Here is a 23,637-nt window from a genome sequence, read left to right as displayed (position 1 = left end):
GGATGGTGTTGAAATGTAGACTCCCAGGACCACCCCCAGGAGAATTGGATTTAAAAGATTCGCGGCAGAGATCTGGAATCTGTATTTAAACACCCATCCCAAGTCAAATGTGATGCAAGTGACCCTCAGAAATACTCTGAGAAACAGCACATCAGCAATGACAAGTTTTTAACCTCTAAAAATGAACAGATTAAGAGGGGTGCGAATAGGACATGGCGATATTGGAGATGATCTGGTATGTTGCTCTGCAGCTCTGGTTTCCCACTACTCTTCTATCTCGGCACTCCTCCATTCACTTCACCCAAATCACAAACCATGAACAATGTTTTGGGACTAATGCCCTCCTGGCGGTTAGATTTTCATATACTTTTTTGAAGTGATAAGATCTCTTTTTTTCTAAATACATCCTGTTTTTCTATCTCCAGAGGATATAAAAACTTAACTAAGAAGCTTGATAAACAGTATGGGAAAATGAATGACTGAAGGGTGGAAACAGGTGGGTGAGATGGACAAAATCACAAATCCTCAGATTAGTAATATGTAAATCACAGAGCAGAAAACTGAGTAAATACCTTCCATTCCCATCAATAACTTCAGAGAAAGGCAAATTTCACTCACCTCCTGCCTTCCCTACTGATCTTTAAGTAGACCCTGAACATAAAGATCAGTAGGGAATAATTCTGCTGCTGCCTCCTTAGTGTGAGTCAGGTGACTTCAGCTTGGGCTCAACTATTGATCCGGAGTTACCAGAGAATTTTCTTAACCCTCACCTGTGCTACCCCAACCTAGATCTCAAGGATGGTAGAATAGCAGGGATCCAGAGCATTCTTAAAAGGTTTAAGTCCTGCTGAGAAGTTATTTTAATGACAAAGCAATTATAGTTTCACTATGTCGAGGAACTTTGAGGAAGTGACAAAATCCACGTTTTAAAAATATATTTCCTATCATACACAAACCTACTTTCTAGAATAAAAATCAGTCATATGGGCCCCTGTCGTTTTACTTTCTATATGTTGTAGATTTATAGCAAGTTATGTCAGGATAATCTTGTAAAAGCTTTTTATCAGATAGAAGGGAAACCTCATGGCAGAATTTAGAGTGCGAATTATGAAGGTAAAACCAACGTCTGAAATCTTTGTGATGATTCTGGACGTTGGTTTGTTTTTAAACATTGTTTAAAACATCATATTTTTTTTGGTTTTGTTTTTTAAATAAATAAATTTATTTATTTATTTATTGGCTGCATTGGGTCTTCCTTGCTGAACGAAGGGCTTTCTCTAATTGGGGGGTGGGGGGGTGGGGCTACTCTTCATTGCCGTTTGTGGGCTTCTCATTGCCCTGGCTTCTCTTGTTGTGGAGCACGGGCTCTAGGCGCCCAGGCTTCAGTAGTTGTGGCACGCGGGCTAATAGTTATGGCTCATGGGCTCTAGAACACAGGCTCAGTAGCTGTGGCCCTCTGGCTTAGTTGCTCCGCTGGTATGTGGGATCTTCTCAGACCAGGGCTTGAACCTGTGTTCCCTACATTGGCAGGTGGATTCTTAACCACTGAGCCACCAGAGAAGCCGAATTTTTTTTGTTTTAATCCATGAAGATTTTCTTTTAAAAAGCTGATTTACGGGAAGCTGGACTTAAGTTTCATTTTCCGTTTCATTTATCTTTTTATTCCAAGAATGAAGAATCCTCTTATTTCCCAAATTACAAGTTTAGCGGCAGCGAAAGAAAATCCAGTCGGGGGCTGGGCGAGCGGTGGGGGGAGGGCTGACCGGGAAGGCGGGTCTGTCGAGCAGGGGTGGGCGGAGAACTCACGTACACGAGCTCTTTAGCAGCAGGCCCGCCGCGAGGGGTCCTTACAGTCGGGGCACAGCGCCGGAGTCTCTCCGCCCGCCGCGCGTCTCCCGCCCGCCGCGCGTCTCCCGCCCGAAGGTAGGGAGCGTTCTCGCTCACTCGCCAGGCATCTTTGGCCATCTGACTAGGCACTTTAAAATGAACTGTCAATAGACCCTTTCCTTGGGATGGAGAGAGGAGAAGGGAAAAGGAAAGAGTGATGGTTTAGGTGCAGTAGAGCCGATTGCCTGTCAGCGTTAATAAGAATAAATAACAAGTTTAGCCTTTCGCTGGGGGGTTCAGTTTCTTATCTTGTAACTACATATATGTTTCTGCACGTTCATGAATGTGGTCCTGAGGTGGGTAACCGGGTCTAGAGGGAAATTCCTGGGCTGGAGGTCGGCACACCTGGGTCCTAGTCCACCTTTAGCCGCTCAGTAGCAGTCTGATCTGGGTAAGTCATCACACCTGCAAGCATCTACTAAGGTCCTTTCCTGCTTTAAGAGCCAGGATATCCGAACCCGAGTTCTTTGCTCTGTTTTGAGGACTAAAGGAGTGCTGAAGGAGGAAGAGAGGAGCCTAAGGGAAAAAAATGTTAAAACATTTCTTTGCTTGGCTAAGCTCAATGTGTCTGAGTTCAGTTTGGGTTTGTCTTATAACACAGAGAGTACTTCACGTATCATTGTTCCACCTTGTTTTGTGCACCTAATGTGACTGATTTTCTATGGATTAAATCGCTTTCTAAAAATGCGATTTTTTTTAATGGCACCATTCCATGGTGCTGGATGACCAAACTAAATTACTCCCCCATGCTGAACATAAAGGTTATTTACAGTAGTTCACTATTTTAGCCATTCACCAAACATCATTGCATATAAATGTCTGGGACATTGCTGATTATTTCCTTCAGATTAACTCTTACAAATATAATTTGTAAAGTCTGAATGTTTTAACAGCTTTTTAACACAAATTTAAAATTGCCTTCCAGAAAGGTTGTGCCAGTTCACATTGACAGTTGCCCAGCAGTTTTTAAGAACTGTGATACTCTAAAAAAAAAATTAGCCTTTTTTTCAGTGGAATAGAGTAGGCAGAGGATGCAGGACAGTAGAGTGTGGTCTTAAAGGAAGCCACAGAAATACTATTGGGAATTGAAGCTACACTGGGAAATGTACAAGAATATCTCAGTGTGACTGAGCGGAAGGAGTCTGGGCACAGGGTTTAGTCAAGTTTAATAGAGTTTGATATTATAGTAGAGATTTAATAGATCAACTGTCTTGATCTGTTAATCAGGTAGGTTTTCAGCTTACTTGGGGACACATTTTCAAACTCTAGGAATTTAAAAAAATCAAATGATAGTTCATATACACCAGGTAACAATCAAAGGAAACCCTGAACTAACAGATATCAAGACGTTCCTTGCTTCTACTTTTGAGAAAGAAAGGTTGAGTTCTTTTCCCTGTCTTTTCGTCCTACCCATCCTACCTTAGCGAGATAGAGAAGTAGTATCAGTTCCATAGTGTTACAACGGATTCCCCCAGGGACAAACCTGCTTCCCCATCCTGAATGAACCATCACTTCCTCCCTAGTTCACATTTCCTTGCTCTTTGAATGTCTCAGTTCTTGTCTGGAAATTCAGATACATTGTCAGAGTTTCTTACCTGAAGATGACAGTGTTCTTCTCTTAGATCAACTGCCCTGATGTGGAGTTTAGAGGTCAAAGACCATGTCTATTTACATGGTCTCTCTCTTCTTTCCAGTGTTCGCCCACTAACAACTGCCCTCCAAGAGAATGGAGCCTTGGAAGAGAAGGTATAATGAGGAATTAGGTAAATATCAGATCTAATCCATCACCTTCCAGTAAACTTTTATTACCTCTAAAATTTTCAACCAAATTCATTAAGGAATAGGAACTCCACCAGGGTATGCCATAAACATTGGAAAAATTAGTTGAAATCCATGGGTGGATTTACTGTCCCTCTGTTTTATTCAATAGTTCTTTGCTTGAAGTTAGGGGCATCTTAAGTTTTCTTCTGCCCGACAAATGTATTTGTGTGTATTATATCACATTAGTATTTTATAATTGTGATATAATCAACTCTGGCTCAAGTAAAGGATAGCCAAATAGCTGCTACAACCCCATTTCAGCAATCTTAGTATTCTCACAGCCCTGGCTGCCATCCCTATTCCCCACGTACAGGACAGACAGAAAGGAGTGAAATAAGAATTATGCACCTAACACTAGCAAGAGGATGATAATGACCTGTTTTATTTTACCCTTTTTGTATGTGTATATCTATATGAACATGAAGGATTCATACAGGTTGATAAGGAAATCAGTAAGATAAACAGGCAAAAAAATGATCAGATAATTCACAAAAGAACTAAAACAATCAGCAAACCCATGAAAAATTCAAGTTGTACTTTGTAATTAAATTAGAAAAAATATATATTTTCAACAAAACCAAGGGCTAGGTGAAGACACAATGTAACTGGCACCAATTATCCGCATGTATCAAGAACCAGGAAAATGTTGTTTCTCCTTGATCAACAGTTCCACTTGGGAATATCTATCCTCAGGGCCCAGCCTGGGACCTGGTACACAGTAGACACTTAACAAATATTTGCTGAATACACAAATACTTATATTTTTAAAGCTGGAAACAATCCTATATCTAACAACAGGGAAACTAAACATTATGGGACCACTAAATAAGATACTTATAAATATCATGCAGTAAAATGGAAAATATTTGTCCAAATATTAAATGAAAAAATGGGTATTAAGTGTATAATTGTTTTTAAAAGCTTCATAGGGGAAAAGACTGGAAGAAAAATATACTGAAATGCTCACGTTGGTTGCAAGGTTTCTTAACTTTGGCACCATTGACATTTTGGACCAGATATATCTTTGCTGTGGGGGCTGTCCTGTGCATTGTAGGATGTTTAACAGCATCCCAGGCCTTTACCACTGGATAGTAGGAACACTCTCTCCACCTCATTTTGACAGCCAAAGATGTTTCCAGGCATTACCAAATGCTTCCTGGGTTAAGTGATAGACTAGTGGGTGACTTTCCCCTTCTTTTCTTATTTTCCATAATGTGGTTATATTATTTTAATGATGAAGAAAAACAGAAAAATAAACACATGCCATTATTCTACCTCAACTCTGATGCTTGGAGTTCTGGGGTTATTTCCATTATACTACTCTGTCTGCCAAATCCTCTGCAGCTTGTCAAGGTGAAATGGTTCATTAAATTTTGTTTTTATTTTTTTCTAGTAAATGTAAAACATATTCATTTGTTTGAAAATCTGGACACAGGAAAACACCAAAGAAGTCATTCACAATCTCATCTCCCCTATTTTCTTTCTTTTCTCCCATCCTTTCTTCCTTTTGAAAACTATATAAAGAGGTAAATACCTGACTATTCTTCCTCAAATTTCATTCCTAGGTATAATCACTGTCGGCATCTTGGTATGGATTTTTCTATAAATTTCCTATGTCTAAATACACACACACATTATTTTTTTAAACAAAAGTGGATTTCTGCTACATATATTATTCTTTCTACATATACATATACTGTTACTTTCTACATCTTTACAAAGTCAATACATCTACATGCATTCTTTCCTTAATGGTATTACATTATATGGGCATAGCAAAATTTATTTAACCATTTAGGCTATCTAGGGTATTCCTAGTTTGGGGCTAGTATTAGCAATGCTAATCCTTTGGTGTCTATTGTTACATGCATTTGTTTTTGTTTTTGTAAGGTATATTTCTCAGAGAGGAAGTGAAAGCTAATATCACATATACATTTAAAATTTTAATGGAAATTACCGAATTGCCATCCAAAAAAGGTTGTACAACTTCACATTCCTACCATTAGTGGGTAAGGAAACCCATTTGTTCATATCCTCACAAATGCTAAATATTAGGAATCTTTATAATTTTGATCAAGCTAATAAGTGAAAAATTATCTTACATCTTAAACTATTATTTTATCTTTACTGGTAAGATTGAGCACCCTTTCCTATGTTTAGATGTCATTGTACTTCTTATTCTCTGAACTGTATATTAGAACCTTTGGCTCTTTTTCCTGGTGGGTTGTATATAGTTTCCTTATTTATTTTTAGGAGCTATTTATATATGCATGACATAAATCTTCTGCCTTACATATGTGTAGTATTGATTAATGGATCAGTCGTGAGTTTTTGTATGTATACAAAGGTCAAAGAGACCCTAAGGGGGAAAACTGGCTTTCTTCTCAAAGTGGGTAAATATATGTGTAACATGAGAGAGAAAATATGTTAATAAATAAACAGATTTGCTGAAATATAGCACAAATCTTTTCTATTTAATCCTCTACCAGAATATATGCTCCTAGAAGAGAGTGGTTTTTCTTTCCTGTTCACTGCTGCATCCCTAATGCCTAAAATAGTGCCTGGCGCAGAAAAAGTACTCAGTGTTTGCTGAGTTAAAGAACTGGTAGAATTTCAAGCAGGATAACACAATGAAGAGTAGAATCTAGGCAGATACCCCTGAAAGAGGACTGTGAGTGAGTCACATCTTAATGTGACGTGATTGAATCCAGCTGTTTTTCCTTCTCGCTCCCCCTGCTACTAGTAGAATCAGTTTGTTGAGGGAATAGAATTTATAATGTGGGATAAGCAAAGAGCAAAGGAGGAGATTTTGGAAAGATGGCATCTTGAGGAGAACTGGCATGGTTGGGACAATAATGTGGAAGTCTTGAATAGTTAAATGCTAGGATGAAAGTATTCAGCGGCTTGGGGGGAAAAGGCATTTTGTACAGGGCAGGCTTGGATTTCTAGATATGTTACACTGCAGGAAAAAAACATAAAGTAATTGAGAGGATTTTGGTGCAATATTTTCTTCTTGGTTTCTTTTGAGCATACAAGTTTTTTTTTCCAGGCTTTGTAATTAAATTTTAAAATTCTCATCATAGTACCTTTTTTGTTCATTTAGCTTTATATGGCTGTGGGATATTAAGTGAAGGTATTGAAATTCTAAATTCCCTGCTGCATTTCAGCACTTACAAATGAGTGATTGTCTGGTTATCAGAAGACAATTTCAATTAGAACTGCCAAGTCCCATAATATCTGGGTGTTCAGTTATTAAGTAAAGGAGTTTTCTTTTTGTGTTTTCCATAATTAGGTCATTCCAGAAAGATGAGAATATTTAGTATCTTTACATTCATGGCTCACTGTTGTTTGCTGAAAGGTAAGACACCAAATCCTTTCATTAGGTTCTATATTTAAAATATTTTAACTATAGGATAAAAACTGAAATAATAAAATGGGTATAATTTTTATAGAGAGGACATTCTATTTTTCTTTCATTATAATTCATAAACATATTTCATAAACCTATTTCACTGCACAAAGAAATAGGGAGTTTGGACACACTGCAAGAAATAAAATTAACCCATATACATTTGTCCATTACTCATTATCCATTATCCATTTCCCAAGGGTAATTACTGAAAGTATCTGGGGAAATTGCCTATGTGTATACTTTTATATGTTTGTTTTAAACAAAGGCAGGATCATTCTATCCACCTTGCTCTATGATCTGCTTTTCCCAATGAGTATATTCTAAGGAAGAATTGTAGTATACACGCAGTGTCAGGGTAACACAGTACTGGCATCAGCCTGAGACTCTCCCCAAATCTCTGTACTCATCTGCCTCTAGCTAGACAACTGATTAAGAGTTTCAGGCAGTATGTAGAGAGGTCTTTTGGGCTCTATGATTTAGACTAAGTAAAAAGCAAGTAAGCTTCCAGTCAAAGGACATTCTGGGGATGTCCACGTGAAACAAAGTATCCCTAGTTATAAGTACCCCATTACTATATAATATTTCTACAGTAGTGTATATTTATGAATTTGGGGACAACATCTTTTTTAGCTAATTTTATTATTCTAACTCGGGAATGAGATATACATCCTAAAACATGTCTCAAGCTCACTAGATAAAATACGTATTTCTGGGAAGTAAGTCCTTAAATGTAATTATCATGTAAGTGAACAGATAAAGTTTTTATAAACCCTGCACTCATTCTATAAATATTTTGAGGAATTTTCCATCTTCTAAAGATTGGTCATCTTTCTTTTCAGCATTTACTATCACAGTGCCCAAGGACCTGTATGTGGTAGAGTATGGCAGCAATGTGACATTGGAATGCAAATTTCCAGTAGACAAACAATTAAACCTGTTGGCATTAGTTGTTTACTGGGAAATGGAGGATAAGAAAATTATTCAATTTGTGAATGGGGAGGAAGACCTGAATGTTCAGCACAGTAGCTACAGCCAGAGGGCCCTGCTGTTGAAGGACCAGCTCTCCTTGGGAAAGGCCGCACTTCAGATAACAGATGTGAAATTGCAGGATGCAGGGATTTACTGCTGCTTGATCAGCTATGGCGGTGCCGACTACAAGCGGATTACTTTGAAAGTCAATGGTAAGACTTATTATAGATAAAGACGCACAACCTTTATTAAAACCGTATCTCAGTGTTGAGAACTTTTCATTCTTGTAAGTCCTGCCTCACTTTCCACAGCAGCAGTCTGTTCGTTCATTCATTCACACACTCATCCAATGAGAATTGTTTGAACACATCCTATTTGATATTCCCTGGAGATCCAGAGCCAAACATGACAGTCATGTTTCACAGTATGTTCAGTTTTCCTAAAAATAAATTCTGAATCTTCACTTTTTTATTATGAAAGTAACACACACACACACACACGCAAATAATTCAGATACTGTGGAAGAGAATAAAATGGACCACAAAAGTGTCTCTCCTCCCTTCACCACTATCTTCCATGGCATGCAAAGATAAGAATCACTATTTGTGTGTCCCTCTAAGAATTTTTAAATTCAATACCTATTAATTTTATCAGGTCTGCCAGCATTTTTCCTTTGAAACTCTCTGTGTCGAATCCAAATAAATATATTAAAAACAAACCCCATCGTAAGGTTCACATTCAAGAAGACAAAGTCAATCTTTGAAGGCAAAAAATAATCACGTCAAGTATTGAATAAACTATTTATCCTCAGAGACAGTATAAACTATGCTCACTAGGCATACATTCATCTTAAAAATCTGTACCAATATTATCTTGGAGTGTTGAAGAGAAACTGTCAAATTCCTGGGTACTGACCTATAAATATGACATCAGGTCACCTGGGTTCAAAGTTTTGGGTTGCTTCTAGCTAAGTAAAGGAAAATGCCTTAGCTGACCACCTCTGCTTCCACGGTGAAAGCTGAAAGGATCCCAGAAAAGAGCAGCTAAACCAAACACCCAAAGAACAGAAATCCCCGTGAAGGATCTTCTACTCACATACTTCCTACCGTGATAGCCCTGTCATTTGGACCTCCCTTCCATTGCCTATTTTAATTACTTTCTTATATTGAGCTGAAATCTGCCGTTTCTAGTCATAGTTTTGAGATTATCTGCCTACTTCTTTGGTTTATATGGTGACCTTTTGATATGTGACCAGAATTAAATCATCATCCCTTGGTGTTTCTGTTCCTGACCGAAGAACCATCATTCTGAATGTCAGTAATATAAGTAGAAAAAGATTACATTTATCATAAAGGGTAACTAATTATTATAAACTCAAAATGAAAATTATATAGGAATTAGGAGAAATGCATCTATTTTATGGTACATCGCTGGGTCTCTGATTCTGGCTCAATTAATGCTACTATTGTCAAAATGCCACTTGTGAAGTAGATTTAATTTAATTGTATCTTACCATATGCTTTTCCATAACAGATATTCATGAAAGCAAGCTGATAGGATCCCAAGTTGGGATTTTTAACTTTTCTTCAGTCCATCAGCAAATATGAGGCATACTATGTTGCAAGGCTTTAAAGAAATTTTCAAGACTTAGCTTCATGAACAGCCAGCATTGCTGGATCTCAGCGGGGGAGGAAGAACATAAGCCTGGCAGTCAGTTAGAAGGAAGGATAGAGTATAAGTGTCTCCTTCCAGAAGCAGAGTCATCAGTCTGTAGGGAGCATGCAGAGAGTGAGAAAGCTGTCCCTGTTGTGAAGAAGGGTTTTCTTCCAGGTTATCTGGGCTCTGTAATGTCCCTTGTGGATTTGTGATTTTCTTTGCTGTGGTTTGACACAGTAGGAAGTCTTTGGGCACTGATGATTTTTCCAAGGAAGGGTCCTTGATGGAGCAAAGCAGATGACCGACCAGATTTGAGGATGTGATTTGTTTGACCATTCCATTTTGTATTATAAATTACTATTTTGGCGTCCTAGTCCATCTAGTTGTCATTTGCACACAGTGGTCTTGGAGGTCAAGTTGAGCTGCACTGAAAGCAAGCCAGCCACCAGGCTTCAGTTGAACTGAGGCATTGTCATCAAAGAAATGTGGTGGCCAGCTTGCATGAGTTTTACAACTCAGGGAAGTAGAACTCCTGAGTCACCTCCATATGCAAATGATTTCACAGTAATGCTGGCTGTCAGGCTTCTCTTCCCATCACTGCAGACATGTGGTAACACAGCTTCCCCACAGGGAGTTTACTCACCATGGGATTTTAAAGGTGAAGCATTTCAAAACTGAAATTTGAAAGAGTTTAGTTTTAGATTAACTCAATTATTATCACTTTGATGTTATTGCACCTTTCATGTTTGTGTAAATACCAGATTCTCAGGCATCTGACTTTCAGTTGAAAATATTATTTTTCCTTAAACATTGAACCTAATAGCAGGGAAAATAAAGTGCCCATTTATACTTTCAAGAACTTAAATGGTAGGAGGCAACCGAAGGAATAAAGTATGTGTAGTTATCCTGATAAGGCTAATTTGTTCATATGGACCAAGGATTAACTGCTATCATTCTTCACCAAACCCATCCCTCCCCCAAATTCACCAACCAGCCCTGTTTAAGTGTTCCCTGTAGCATTTAATCCCCATCTAATATATCATGTAACATACCATATAAATGTACATATATATTTTGTTTATTATCTCTCTCCTTCTTCTAGAATATATAGCCCACAAAGGTAGAGATTTCGTCTGTTTTATTCATTGCTGTATCCCTAGGACTTGGCATATAAGAGTAGTAGTGTGATAAGAACACACACACAAAATTTGTTGGATGAATGAATGATATATTTCCTCAAACAGGATAAGCCTAAAAAGTTTCAAACATAAACAGGTTTGGATACATGAGGATTTATTTCCAAGACTGCTCATCAGGAACTGTCTATACTTTCTAAAGAATACCACAGGAGTGCACTTTGGTAGTAGTAGCAAGGGGAAGAGCAGCTCTAGCAGTAATAGCGGTAGTAATTAACATGTGTATAGTACTTATGTGCCAGGCCCTATCCTAAGGACTCTGCCTATATTATCTCATTTAATGCTCAAATGACTCTATGGAGTAGGAGCTTTATCATGTCTAAGATACATGTTTTTCACAGTTTACTGTCTCTGAAGTCTGAGTGTGTCTTTCAGTAGGTGACCTCTTAGAGTCAATGACATGTGGTGTTGTTATTCTCATTTCATGGATGAGGAAAGTGAGGTCCAAAGAAATTAAGTGATTCGCTAAGTCCATTCAACTATTAAGTGATGAAGCCAGGTTCTAAACTCAAGCAATCTGATCCTGAAGTCTGTGCCTTTACCAACCAGGTTCTATTTTCTGTATTTGTACCTCCAAAGTGTGTATTGAGTTGTATATTGACTTCAAAACTACTGTTAGCTTTTCGTGGTCTGGATGTAATGGTTGCATTAGCACATGTGTGCTCTAGATCTAGTAAACCACGAGTCTCCAAATGTTTTTGATTACCTACCCCATCAGCAAAGCAGGTTAAACTAATATGTGTGTGTGTGTTTATAAAGAATATACTTGTGCTAATATATAGGTTATAACATAAGAAATTGACATTTTTTAAAGGCAAAAGAAATTGAATACCACCGTTCAAACTAATACAGTGTACATTCTATAAATATATAAAAATAGAAATTTTAAAAAGATGAAATGAAAATTTAATAAACAATATTTTCAGTGTCTTACTAATTATGGTGCTTCATTGTCATTAGCTAATATTTCAAGGCATAGCATATCTGAGGTGAAATTTATTGTTAACAAAAGAGGATGGTCTTGACAATCTTGAGGTTTTTTAACCAATGCCTTGTCAGGTCCAATTAGGTACTTATTGTTTTACTTCATAAAGTCTTGGTGAGAAGTGTCACTCATGCCATTTCCTTTTGGTTTTTGCTTGAATTACTGGTAATGCCTTCAATCCTCAGTTTCTCTGTGGGAAACCTTTTAATTAGTTGTTCATTTTGTAAGCAGGTTAGTTTAGTTAAAATTAGATAAGAGAACCTGCATATCTATAATAATCCCAAACAAGTCACTGTCCTCCCTTTGGTGTTATAAATCTCCCCTATTCCTTTAAAAGCCTTGTGTGGCACACAAAGTGAGGCCCAGTGTCAATCAGTAAAGGTTATTAAGCTTAGATTCTTTTTTTAAAAATTTATTTTATTTATTTATTTGCTTGTTTATTGGCTGTGTTGGGTCTCTGTTGCTGCTGTGCACAGGCTTTCTCTAGTTGTGGCGAGTGGGGGCTACTCTTTGTTGCGGTGCACACGCTTCTCATTGCAGTGGCTTCTCTTGTGGGGGAACACGCGCTCTAGGCACACTGGCTTCAGTAGTTGTGACATGTGGGCTCAGTAGTTGTGGCTTACAGGCTCTAGAGTGCAGGCTCAGTAGTTGTGGCACTCGGGCTTCATTGTCCGCGGCATGTGGGATCTTCCCAGACCAGGGTTCGAACCCGTGTCCCCTGCACTGACAGGCGGATTCTTAACCACTGCGCCACCAGGGAAGCCCTTAGATTCTTTCTTAATTGTTATGATAAAAATACATATAAGTGGAAGTTCTAATATTCTCGTCTTGTACCGCAGTACGTCTCCACTTGAGAGACTAATAAAATGGATATTTAATCAATGAGTAGAATGAATCCGCTAATTTGTTGGGCCCTTAGAGGTACACTACATTTATACATATGCCCAGGCATGAAACAACATTCTCCTTTATTCTTATTCCATTAAAAATAGGAGAAGAGTGAAAAAAGCAGACATTTTACCCTTAAAGTTTACTATTAACTCTGATTTTAGGCTTGGAATTTTAAGTGTCCAAAAATCAAGCTATGTGCTATATGAATTAGCACCTGTTATAGTAATATTCTTTCATGAGGTATAATCAGTGGATTCCTTTTTAAAAGAAAGCTTAAATATAACAGATATAATGTTGAGGACTCAAGTACTCAGGAGAACCATTATTTATGTGTTTTGAAATTGTAATTATGTTGATTTCATTGGTGGTTTCATTGACCATCACATCATTGTTGAAATTTTGTTTGTTTCTGTCTGTTTTGTATTAAATCTCTGTGAATATATCATATCACAAAGCCATTGTTGTGTCTTCAGTAAAGGAATGCAGAATTAAGGCTCTAGGTGGACCATTGGTGGTTACACTAAAATATTAGGAGTAAAATAAAAATTATGCAAACAATGATAACATGTTAACATACTTGTAATGGAAAACATGAAGAAAGTTCTTAAGCAATGTAAATGCACTAAATAATCTACTAGAATATTCAGTACATCGGGTACCTTAATCCTAAAAAAGTCCCAAACTAATGATCTGAAATTAAAGTTTCTTCCTTGCATATAATTACATGATTTATTAAAATAACCAGCGTAAAAAGTTTTACAAATAAGTATCAAATATGGTATTCTAGATGAGATCCTAGAATAGGAAAAGGACATTAAGGAAAAACTAGTGAAATGGAACAGAGTACTAAGTTTAGTTAATAGTACTGTACTAGTGTTGGTTCCTTAGTTAGGATAGAAGTACCACGGTAATTTAAGATGGTAACATTAGGGGAAACTAGGATAGAGGTATGTGGACACCCTGTACTATCTTTGCAACTTTTCTGTAAACCTAAAACTATTCTAAAATTTTTAAAAATGCACTTAAACTTTAGAAATTATCATCCAGAAGCACATATCAACTTTTACAATGACATAGTACTATTTTCATACCTAATTTCTGATCATTGACCTAAAGTTGGAAAAGTGAATGGCACGTCAAAATGAGATTTTCTGTTTATTAAATAAAGTCTAAGAAAACAGTGCTGAACAGCTGGAGAGGTTCATGTTTATGAAGAGAGCTTTACAACAACAAAGAGAAAATCAATTTAAGGATTTGGCCCTTTGTACAAACTATAAAACTTTACTGAGAAACATATAAAGACGTGAGTAAGTGGACAGACATATTTTATATTTGGAGAGAAAGACTACTGGTTTAAAGATGACAGTTATCTTTTAATTAATCTATACATTTATCAATACTTTGAGATCAACAAAAATAACAATATTCTTTTTATTGCAAGATGGTTTTTCTTTTAAGCCCAAACTTGGCCCAAGTATGAGTGGAAGAATTGAGGCAGAACTACCAGGCATTCCTCACTTCTGAGACACATGATCATTAAACTTATTTCTCTGAGAACAGCCTGGATTGGTATTCTTTCTAAGGTAGATAAGACCAAGCCACATGTCTAGTTCTGTGCTAAGTGAAAGACGTGCCTTCTTTTTGCTCATGACCTAGCTCCATACCGCAAAATCAACCAAACAATTTCTGTGGATCCAGTCACCTCTGAACATGAACTAATATGTCAGGCTGAGGGTTACCCTGAGGCTGAAGTCATCTGGACAACCAGTGACCACCGAGTCCTGAGTGGCAAAACCACCATCACCAGCTCTAGGAGGGAGGAGAAGCTTTTCAACGTGACCAGCACGCTGAGAATCAACACAACAGCTAACGAGATTTTCTACTGCACTTTTCGGAGATTAGGTTATGAGGAGAACAGTACAGCTGAGTTGGTCATCCCAGGTAATATTCTGAATGTCTCAATTAAAATGTGCCTAGTACTGTCCCTTGGTACCTAGCCTGATGCCTGCTCATCATAAGCTTTCATTGTTTGTTGAATGAATGAATAACACTGTGTTTACAAAATGCATCCTGCTTCCTCACCTCCATTCATCCAAGTCATATTGATACTTAATAAAAACCTTCAGCAAATATTTATTGAATATGTTCTACGTGCCAGGCATTGGGGGCTCATAGAAGAATAAAGAGCAGTTAACACTCTCCAGGAAATAGATAATAAAACAGGCAATCACATTTCATGTAGGCTAGGGGATCTAGGAGAGCACCTGAGAGGAAGACGCAACTCAGGCCATGTTTCAGGAATCCAAATCTGAGCACATCAGAGCTGTTTCCTTTCCAGGGTTTCTGTGGCAGGAAGCAAATAGAATGTACTTTTCTATCTTATTCTAAACAGGAGAGAGCCTTCCTCCCCATCTGCCTCCTCCTAGGTAGTCTGCTTAGTGCGTAAGATATAAGGCTGTGTGTCCCTGGGCAAGCAACTTGACTTCTGTATGTTTCACTTTTCTTATACAGTTATAACCTATTGGGCAACACCAGCATAGGAATACATGAGCTACAGTGTATGAAAATGATTTGAGACTCTTGTTTGCACAGAATCAACTTTTTTTTTTTTTATCTTACTCTCCTGCAGAATTGGGTAAGGCAGGAATTGGTCTGGTGAGAGGCTCAGATGTTTAGAGAAAGTGAGACTTGAGAGCATGATGTTAATATTGGGTTGGCCAAAAAGTTTGTTTGGTTGGTGAATACGTTGTTTGATAAAGTTCTTTGTGAAAATGAAAAATGAGTCTTTTATTTTTACTTAAAACTGAGCAAACTTTTTTGCCAACCCAGTATAAACCCAGAGGTCTTCTCAGAGGTACTTCTCACCACTCTCTCTCCAGCTAAATGTTGGGAGTAAAGTTTAGGTACTTCAGAGAAAACAACTAAAAAAATGAATAGAAAAGGCAAACAATAGGAAAAGACAATTCTGGGTGGTCCTATGAACAAAAAGAATGAAAAATGTTGAGAAAATTGAAGAGGTGCTCTTACTGGGGCATGAGTCACTTTGGTAGGAGCTGCCATTAGTACACTAGGTTCCTGCCATTTAAAAGCTATTTTATGACAACTTACTTGAGGGAAGACCTCGGGTTAACTCACCTAACTGCTCAGAATCTGTGTCCTCATCTGTAACCTAGGGATTTTGTTTTTTAATAACCTGGCACACCTAACTCATAAAGTTATTAACAGGCTTTGTAAACTGCAGGCTACTAGAGAAAGGCTGACTATGGTTGTGGCTTTAAAGCTTGAACTAGGTAGTCATGGATTGTGGCTAATGGTGGGAGGTGGGAGTTAGCAGTCTCTGAGCATCATGTGCCATAAGACCCCTTTTCTTTCCGCACGGGACTGGAAACAGAGAGATTGGTGAGAGGTGCCAATGATTAGATGTCCCAAGATGTTCAAACTGTGGAGAAAGGAAAGATAGCAAACATGGTCCCCAGTCATGGCCACAGATATGGGGAAGTAGGAGCTCTTTGGCAATGGCAGTTGGTCTTCTTGTTCCATCTTTGCCATGTGCAGTAGGCTGCTAGCTTTTATATTAAGGAATGCAAGATGTGAAATAATCAGGGCTACCATTTAATATTGAGTTGCCACTCCCTGTGAAAAGCACTTTATAAACATTAGCCTTACAAAAATTTCATTATTTCCATTTTGTAAGCTGGTTAAAGGACCTGCTAGAGGTCTCAAAGCTAGTGAGTGGCAGCAGAACTTAACCCCAGGTCCATCTGTCCAAAGCCTGGGGTGCTTCCACTTTTCCAAATGCTTCTCCCATTTTCATGTCTGAGGTATCTCACCATTCTAGCCACTCACTGGAAAGGAACTTTTGGTATTTAAGAAAATTAACCTAATGCTAGCCTAAATTAAGCTTCAAAGATGATTATTCTCTTGGCCACTTCCAAAGAAAATTTTATCATTAGTTTCTTTTTATTTTGTTTTGTTTTTCAGAACCATATGCAGATCCAGCAAAAAACAGGACTCACTTGGTGATTCCAGGAGCTTTCCTGTTGCTCCTTAGTGTAACCCTGACAGTCATCTTCTGTCTAAAAAGAGATGGTATTTCCTTTATTGTATTAGTCTCTATTGGGGTTGTGGAGAAATGTATGAGTGCTACTGTTGTCACAATGGCTCTTAGTGGGCAGAACCAGGGATGCTAAATGTGCAGGACAGTCCCATGTAACAGGGAACTATTCTACCCAAAATGCTAGGGGTGCCCCCAGCAGGAAACAGTGATTTATAAAATGCCTTCCTATTAGCCTTCCCTTCCAGGGCCAACTTTCAGTTATGCAAAGTAGGTTTTTAGCTACTGTTCTGCAGCATCACTTTCATTGGAGGGCAGCAGTGAACACTTATAGTAACATTTCCAAGGGAGTGAGAGTTGGATCATGGCTGCAAGCAAACCTGACGTGCCTCTGCAAGGTAGCACAAAGATACTCCACTATTTCATAGCAATTATAGTGGAGCTGTGCAGGATTGCTGGGTGAAGATCGTGAAGATCACGTGTATGGAGGTGAAGTGTTAAACAGTTTCTGTCCATCATGCAAATAACCACAGATTCATAGGAGAGAAAAAGCTAAAATGCCTGCTGGTTTCAGTTGAATTTGTTTTACATTAGTTGCACTGTTATATTGAACTGGTTTCTGGGAGCTTTAAGTAATAAAAATAGTTCCTTATGGAGAGCAGTGATACTTTTACCATAGAGTAGTTTGCAAGATTTCTGACTGAGGGTATTACATAGTTTTCAAAATAATTTTAATGTGTGTATTTCTCTATTTACCCAAGGGGGCAATTAAAATTCAGGAAAACGTGGCTATTCAAATAATTTCCTTTCATTTTAAGATGATTCAGGGTAAACATTTCCCTACTTCTTTGAGAAGTACACCAAAGGATCCGATGATGATCTGTGTATAGTGTTATCTCATGACAAATAGGGAAGTGGAACATGGAAGGGAATTCCAATGGTCGTTGAGAAATTCCCTACAACCCCTTAAGAGGTGGGTGGGTCTGGGAAAGTGGTATAACTGAGGGGGTGGAGGTCAGCTTCTTCTAATGAACAAGTACTTAACAGAACTGAGACAGCCAGAATATAAGGATCAAGTTTCAGTGATAGGAAGACCTGAGATGGCGTTGATGTGTCCAAGGAAGTGGCTGTGGCCAACTTACATTTTCATGTGAAAAATAATTATTTGGTATTAGGAAGGGCTAGAACACCAGTATATAATAAAGTATCTCATAATGTGGTACATCTCTGGGGGAAGAATGGAAAATAAAAATATATACTTCTGAAGAAAATTGTGGAACAAAAGCATGTGCCCTAAACTGTTGAATAAATCTCAGGGGTTGGGACTCCTGGAATAAGGAAGTCTACCAGATTTCCTAAGGGATTAAAAATGTTTCATAGGAACCTGGAATTTAAACTTGAGTCACTGTGTGGGATATAGAATTCTGTCATATGGAAATAAGAATAACTTTTTTTTTCAAGTGAGAATGATGGATGTGGAAAAATATGGCACCCAAGATATGAACTCAAAGCAACAAAATGGTAAGAATATTATCAGGGATCAGAAGTTGAAGGAAAAGGAAACAAAAAGTTAAAGAACAAGGAGAAAGCTATCAGCTGTAATCTCCCTCATTTTACAGAATGCTGACTGTTGGAACTGCTGGCTCCTCTTTGCCCCACAAGTCTGATATAAGAACTATTCCCACAGTCTGAGGTTTAGGGATGGCAAAGGAGAGTAGAGGGGTGGCCCTTTGGGGAGGTGAGGGATAGAGGCAGTATCTCTCTGCTAGGTTTCTATTGTTCTGCATCTTAACATCTCCTTGCTATAGGGGACCAAGGTGATTTATGTGGATGGGTGATGGATGGATTGATGGATGGATGGATGGATGGATACATACATAGATAGATAAAACATGTATCAGGCACTGTGTGTACTGCTTCAAGTGCAGTACCTCAGTCTCCTCCCTCTACAAAGTCAAAGAGAATTTATTTATTATCCTAGGATAATGCTAGAATTATTCCTATTTTATAGTACTGAAAACAGAGGGTCAAGAAGATAATATAAATTGCCCCAAAATCAGGCTTTGGGCCCCACTAGCCTGTCCATATAGCCTTACTCTTAATCTATTCACTTAAATCCATTTCACCACAAATGTCTACATTTGTAAAAATCCATAAAGACCTCTCACCCAGGTGATTGAACTAAGAAGTAAGTTAAATTAAGGTTTCTAATTCTTTTTACTGTAATTAGAAACCAAACTTCCCAACGAGCCCCAGTTTAAAGTAGTCCAATCACCTTGGACAAGCTCAGGCATGTTTCATTATGTAGTCCGTAGCACTCATTTGTGTCGTAAAGCTAATTAGTGTTGTTTGGAACATCCTAGGGTGACAAACCATCCCGCTTTGCCCAGACTAAGTGTTTTCTCAGAACACAAGTCTTTCAGTTTCACAACCAGGACAGTTCCTGGCAAACCAGGATGGTTGGTTACACTTTGTCACGTAAAGGGACCTGGGCATAAATATAATCTGCTTCTTTCTCTTATTGCAAGTTTATTATATCATCTAGCAAGTATAACTTATGTTTCTCATTTTCACTCTCCAGATACACAGTTTGAGGAGACGTAATCCAGCATTGAAACTTCTGACCTTAAAGCAGGGATTCTCAGCCTATGGTTTGAGTTCGTCAGGGCTAGGTGTGTCCAGAGGCATGCAGTGGGCCAGGGGGCTGCAGGTAATGTAGAACTTAAAAGCCCCAAGCTCTGAAAATGGAAGCTGGGAAAGAAGAGGAGAACAAAGGAAGAAGGAGTAAAAGAGGTAGCCTGGAAGGAAACCTTGGTACTTCAAAATGACTGGAAGACTCATCAGTGCATATGAAAAGGAGAAAGGACACTTCTGATTGATAAACCTCCATGCAGATTATCCATCACTCATCCTAGGAAAACAGGTTGAGATGCCCCGTTTTAATGGTCAGTTCCTGCAGAAGTGCCCTTTGCCTTCACTCAGTGTCTTGATTTGTCTTCTGGGTGATTGAGAGTCCCAGTGTCACAACAGCACTTAAGTATGAGTTATTTTTATTTATTTTGAGTCTGTGGGGTCTTGTCATGTGAGTGTGGTTGTGAGTGATTTCTTTTGAAGATATGCTGTAGTAGAAGTTAAAATTTTGTCACCAGACCAAACTTACTACTTGATAACTTGTATGTGTCCAGTAAAATATAGTATTTGTAAATTGCTTGATATCCTCTATAACTATCAGTACATAGGAAGCATAGAGAACAAACCATTGGTTTGTATAGGATATGACTTTATTTAACCCGTTGATACTTTGATTGACTTGGATAATCTTATTCTCCGACACCAAAGTAAGGTACGTTACCAAAATATCTGTTACATTTAAATATCAGCTTTACAACTGTGTGTACACATAATCTAATTTCATCCCTGTAGCAGCTGTGTTGTGATAAGCACTATTATTCTACCCATTTCACAGCTGAGGGAGCAGAGATAGAGTAACTTGCCCAAGACAATAAATAGCAGACCTCAGATTTCCAAGAGGAAAATCTGTCACCCACTGTCCTTTAATTAATTTATTTATTTTAACTCAAGTATAGTTGATTTACAGTATTGTGCCAATCTCTGCTGTACAGCAGACTGACTCAGTTATACACATGTATACATTCTTTTTAAAGTTTTTTTAAATTAAAAAAATTTTTTTACTCACTATCCTTATAGAATACAATTTACAGCTGTATTTTACTTTAAGAAATTCATTCATTCAGCAAATATTTAGCAAGTGCTCTACCATGTCATTCACTGTGCCACGCAGAGTCTACAGATGTGAGCAAGATAAAGCACCTTCCCTCAAGGAGCTCCTAGTATAGTGGGGACATCAGTAAGAAAATGTATTGCTACAATGTGGTGCATTATCATAGCATGAGGTGTTAGAGGAGAATGATTGTGTGATGAGAAAAGTCTAGAAAGGAGCGCTCTGGGTAGCCAGCCAATGTATTCCTGGACAGTTGAAAATATGTACACATTTTAATAATCAAAGCAATTTTAGTTCATGAGTTTTGTTTTTTAAAACTGTGGAAAACAGCTCTTGAATTCCTTTTCTATCACTGTATTTACCCCTGATTTGTTTGCCTTGCCATGCAATTTGATGCTTATTTATATAGTGCCTAGTATTGTCTAGCAGTTTTCTTCTTTATTTAAATCCAATGGAATTTTGAATTCATGCTTTTTCATGATTCAAAATTCAGAAAGTCTAACAGGAGACATCAAAAAGTCTCCATTCCATCCTCTACTCATCTAGCTTCCCTTTCCAGAAGCAACCACTCTTGTCTTTTATTTGTCTTTAAAGATATTCTATGAATACATTTGGAAATGTTTGTAAAATGTGTGTATATTTTCAGTTTTTGCTCTATTTCACGTACGTGGTAATGCATTATGCGTCTGCTGTGCACTTTGTTATTTTTATTTAACATACTGTTTCTTATGTAGTAGACAGCACAAATTTGAAGTTCCCAGAGGCTAGGCACTATGTCTTGTTTGTTCCAAGTCATCTATTCCACAGCCTCTTAGTATCTTTCATAAGATGTGGCACATACTAAATAGTTACTACATGTACATTTAGACAACCAGCATTTGTCAAGACTTGCTTTATGACTGTGTTTGGATTTGGTTTATTTTGTGTTTCTCAAAGAAAGAGTGTATTTCTCAAAATGGGTTTTCCAGGGTACGTGAGGTCAACCTGGTCCTAAAGGATGACTTGATTGCCAAGTCTGTATGACAGAATCATATCTGGAACTTGTTTTTTTCTGTTTTCCCTTGAGTATAAATTTGACGTTGATGTTGCACTTGCAAAATTACATGTTCTTTTTGGAAATTCTAGTTAAGTACCTTGATCCTAGACCTTCGTCTGTGCCAGCACAGGCCTGTGAGGCCTGTGAGCTGTGCCTGAACCTTTGAGTCCCACCAGTTCTCACCACTACACAGGCATCCTAAGACATTGCCTTCCAAAAGTTCACATGCCCTCTGAGGCGGTCCTAGAGCGTTTCTTCCCCCTTGACCATTTACCTGGATCGATGACAAGGAAAACCTTCCTTGCTTTGCCACATGTCAAGGCTGAAGAAACAGAATCTCCAACAGAACTCTTCCTGTTATGTTTTTGTACATGTTCATTTGCACAATATCCCTTGTTTGGGTGAAAGCATCCTTTGTTTATGTGAAATACAAGCTAGGATTCTGGTTCAGCAAGACATAAAGTCTGTTTACTCCATTCCCAAATCTTAATGCCTTCTTGTGGTATTGGATTTGTAAGGCACTTTATCCCTTTGTCTTGTGTTTCATTGTAAATGGTATATGCACAGATTATATTTAATTCTGCATTTGATTGTCACTGTTTACACTTGCATTAATTTAATAAAATTTTCTTATTTATTTTGTTCTTCAGTTAACCCACATATCCATTTTCTTGTTTTCTATGTGTTTTATAAAACCATTCCCAGTTTAACATCGCGATGGAGACAGTTACTTGGAATATCTTCAGCTACCTTCTTCGTTCTTTTTTTCATAGCTTCTATGTTTACACAGCATACTTTTGCATCCTGTGTGATGAAAAAATATCAAAAGAATTTTTTAAAGAATGTATTGAAAATTTTCATCCTCTCTCACTTGATAGCTTCCTTAGAACAATACCAAGAGAAGAGTCAGAATTGTGTTGTCCAAATTGAAGATCTGAGGGAAGGGAGATGGGAGAGGAGTGGTCTTCAGGAGAATTACAGGGAAATGAAGGGGCTTTCCTTTACGAGAGTACTCTTCTCGGATCAGCAGACAAGGATATGCAAGCCATACATGTCAACCTGGATGTATTTCAGTCATCAGGTTCTGAAAAGGAAGTGAGAAACCTAGAATGAAGCCAAGTTAAGGATTAAGGCCTGACACAGGGTGGGACAGTAGGAAGATTTAATATGTCAACTAATTTAAAACTTAGTCATCAGGCTTACTTTCAAGAGACTTTTGATCATTTCTCTAAATCAGACACTCTCAAAAGATAATGGTGACTATTTCTAAGACTGGATGTCACATTCTAGATGGTTCTAAAGTAAGAGTATCAGTATCTTTGTAGAAATGATGACGGTATAATGTTTATGCCACTGCTGGGCAATGAAAGCAATAAAAATGCATGATTGGCATCATTTCACCTTTCTGACCAATCTTCCTGGCTGGCGTTGGTGGTCATGGTTTTGGATGGAATTTTGTGACATTGGGAGGGTCCATATTATAGGAAAGTTAGCTTGAAAATGTACCATAAGCTTTCATTAAGCTTTCACTCCAATCCCTTTGACAAGTGTGTGACTATTTGCCATAGTGGACCAAATATATTTTTATCTAAATATTTTAGAAAACATATATATTATTACTACTTTAAAACTTAGAATTCACTATAGATATCCCTGGCCAAATTTGTGAAGATAGATACATTCCATTTTTATAATTTTTTCCTACTCCAGGCCCCCAAAGTTTCAAGGAAATTAATAACTTCAAACCAAATTACCTCTATTATAATTTAAATATTTCCAGAATTATTTATATTTGAAAAGAGGTTAAAGTTTGACCAAACTAAAGCAATTGTTTGTGGTGGGGTTTTATCATCAATAATTATGATAATTACCATTTATTGAGCATGTACTCTCTGTTAGGCACTGGGATTACACACATTATCTCATTTAATGTCTTGGGCTGGTGATGAGGTGTACCAAAGAAATGCACCATGTTTACCTGGAGAGCT

General features: G+C 37.8%; 1 protein-coding gene across 3 annotated transcripts; it reads left to right on the top strand.

Moving 5' to 3' along the window:
• Window positions 1-1,852: 1,852 nt before the first annotated feature.
• CD274 (CD274 molecule) lies at window positions 1,853-22,285 on the top strand. Of its 3 annotated transcripts, XM_057724755.1 has the most exons (8): window positions 1,853-1,923; window positions 3,582-3,650; window positions 7,001-7,066; window positions 7,960-8,301; window positions 14,474-14,758; window positions 16,799-16,906; window positions 18,333-18,392; window positions 19,453-22,285. In XM_057724755.1, the coding sequence occupies exons 2-8, from the start codon at window positions 3,614-3,616 to the stop codon at window positions 19,473-19,475; spliced, it is 921 nt and encodes a 306-aa protein (XP_057580738.1). In that variant the 5' UTR covers window positions 1,853-1,923; window positions 3,582-3,613; the 3' UTR covers window positions 19,476-22,285. The 3 variants fall into 3 exon arrangements, with proteins under 3 accessions (XP_057580738.1, XP_057580737.1, XP_057580739.1); XM_057724754.1 differs by lacking the exon at window positions 19,453-22,285 and having other exon boundaries at window positions 18,333-18,650; XM_057724756.1 differs by lacking the exons at window positions 7,001-7,066; window positions 19,453-22,285 and having other exon boundaries at window positions 18,333-18,650.
• Window positions 22,286-23,637: the final 1,352 nt, after the last annotated feature.

The sequence above is a fragment of the Hippopotamus amphibius genome, chromosome 2 (assembly GCF_030028045.1).
Source record: "Hippopotamus amphibius kiboko isolate mHipAmp2 chromosome 2, mHipAmp2.hap2, whole genome shotgun sequence".
NCBI lineage: Eukaryota > Metazoa > Chordata > Mammalia > Artiodactyla > Hippopotamidae > Hippopotamus > Hippopotamus amphibius.
The sequence above is the reverse complement of the archived record's forward strand: the minus strand, read 5'-3'. Positions and strand labels throughout refer to the sequence as shown.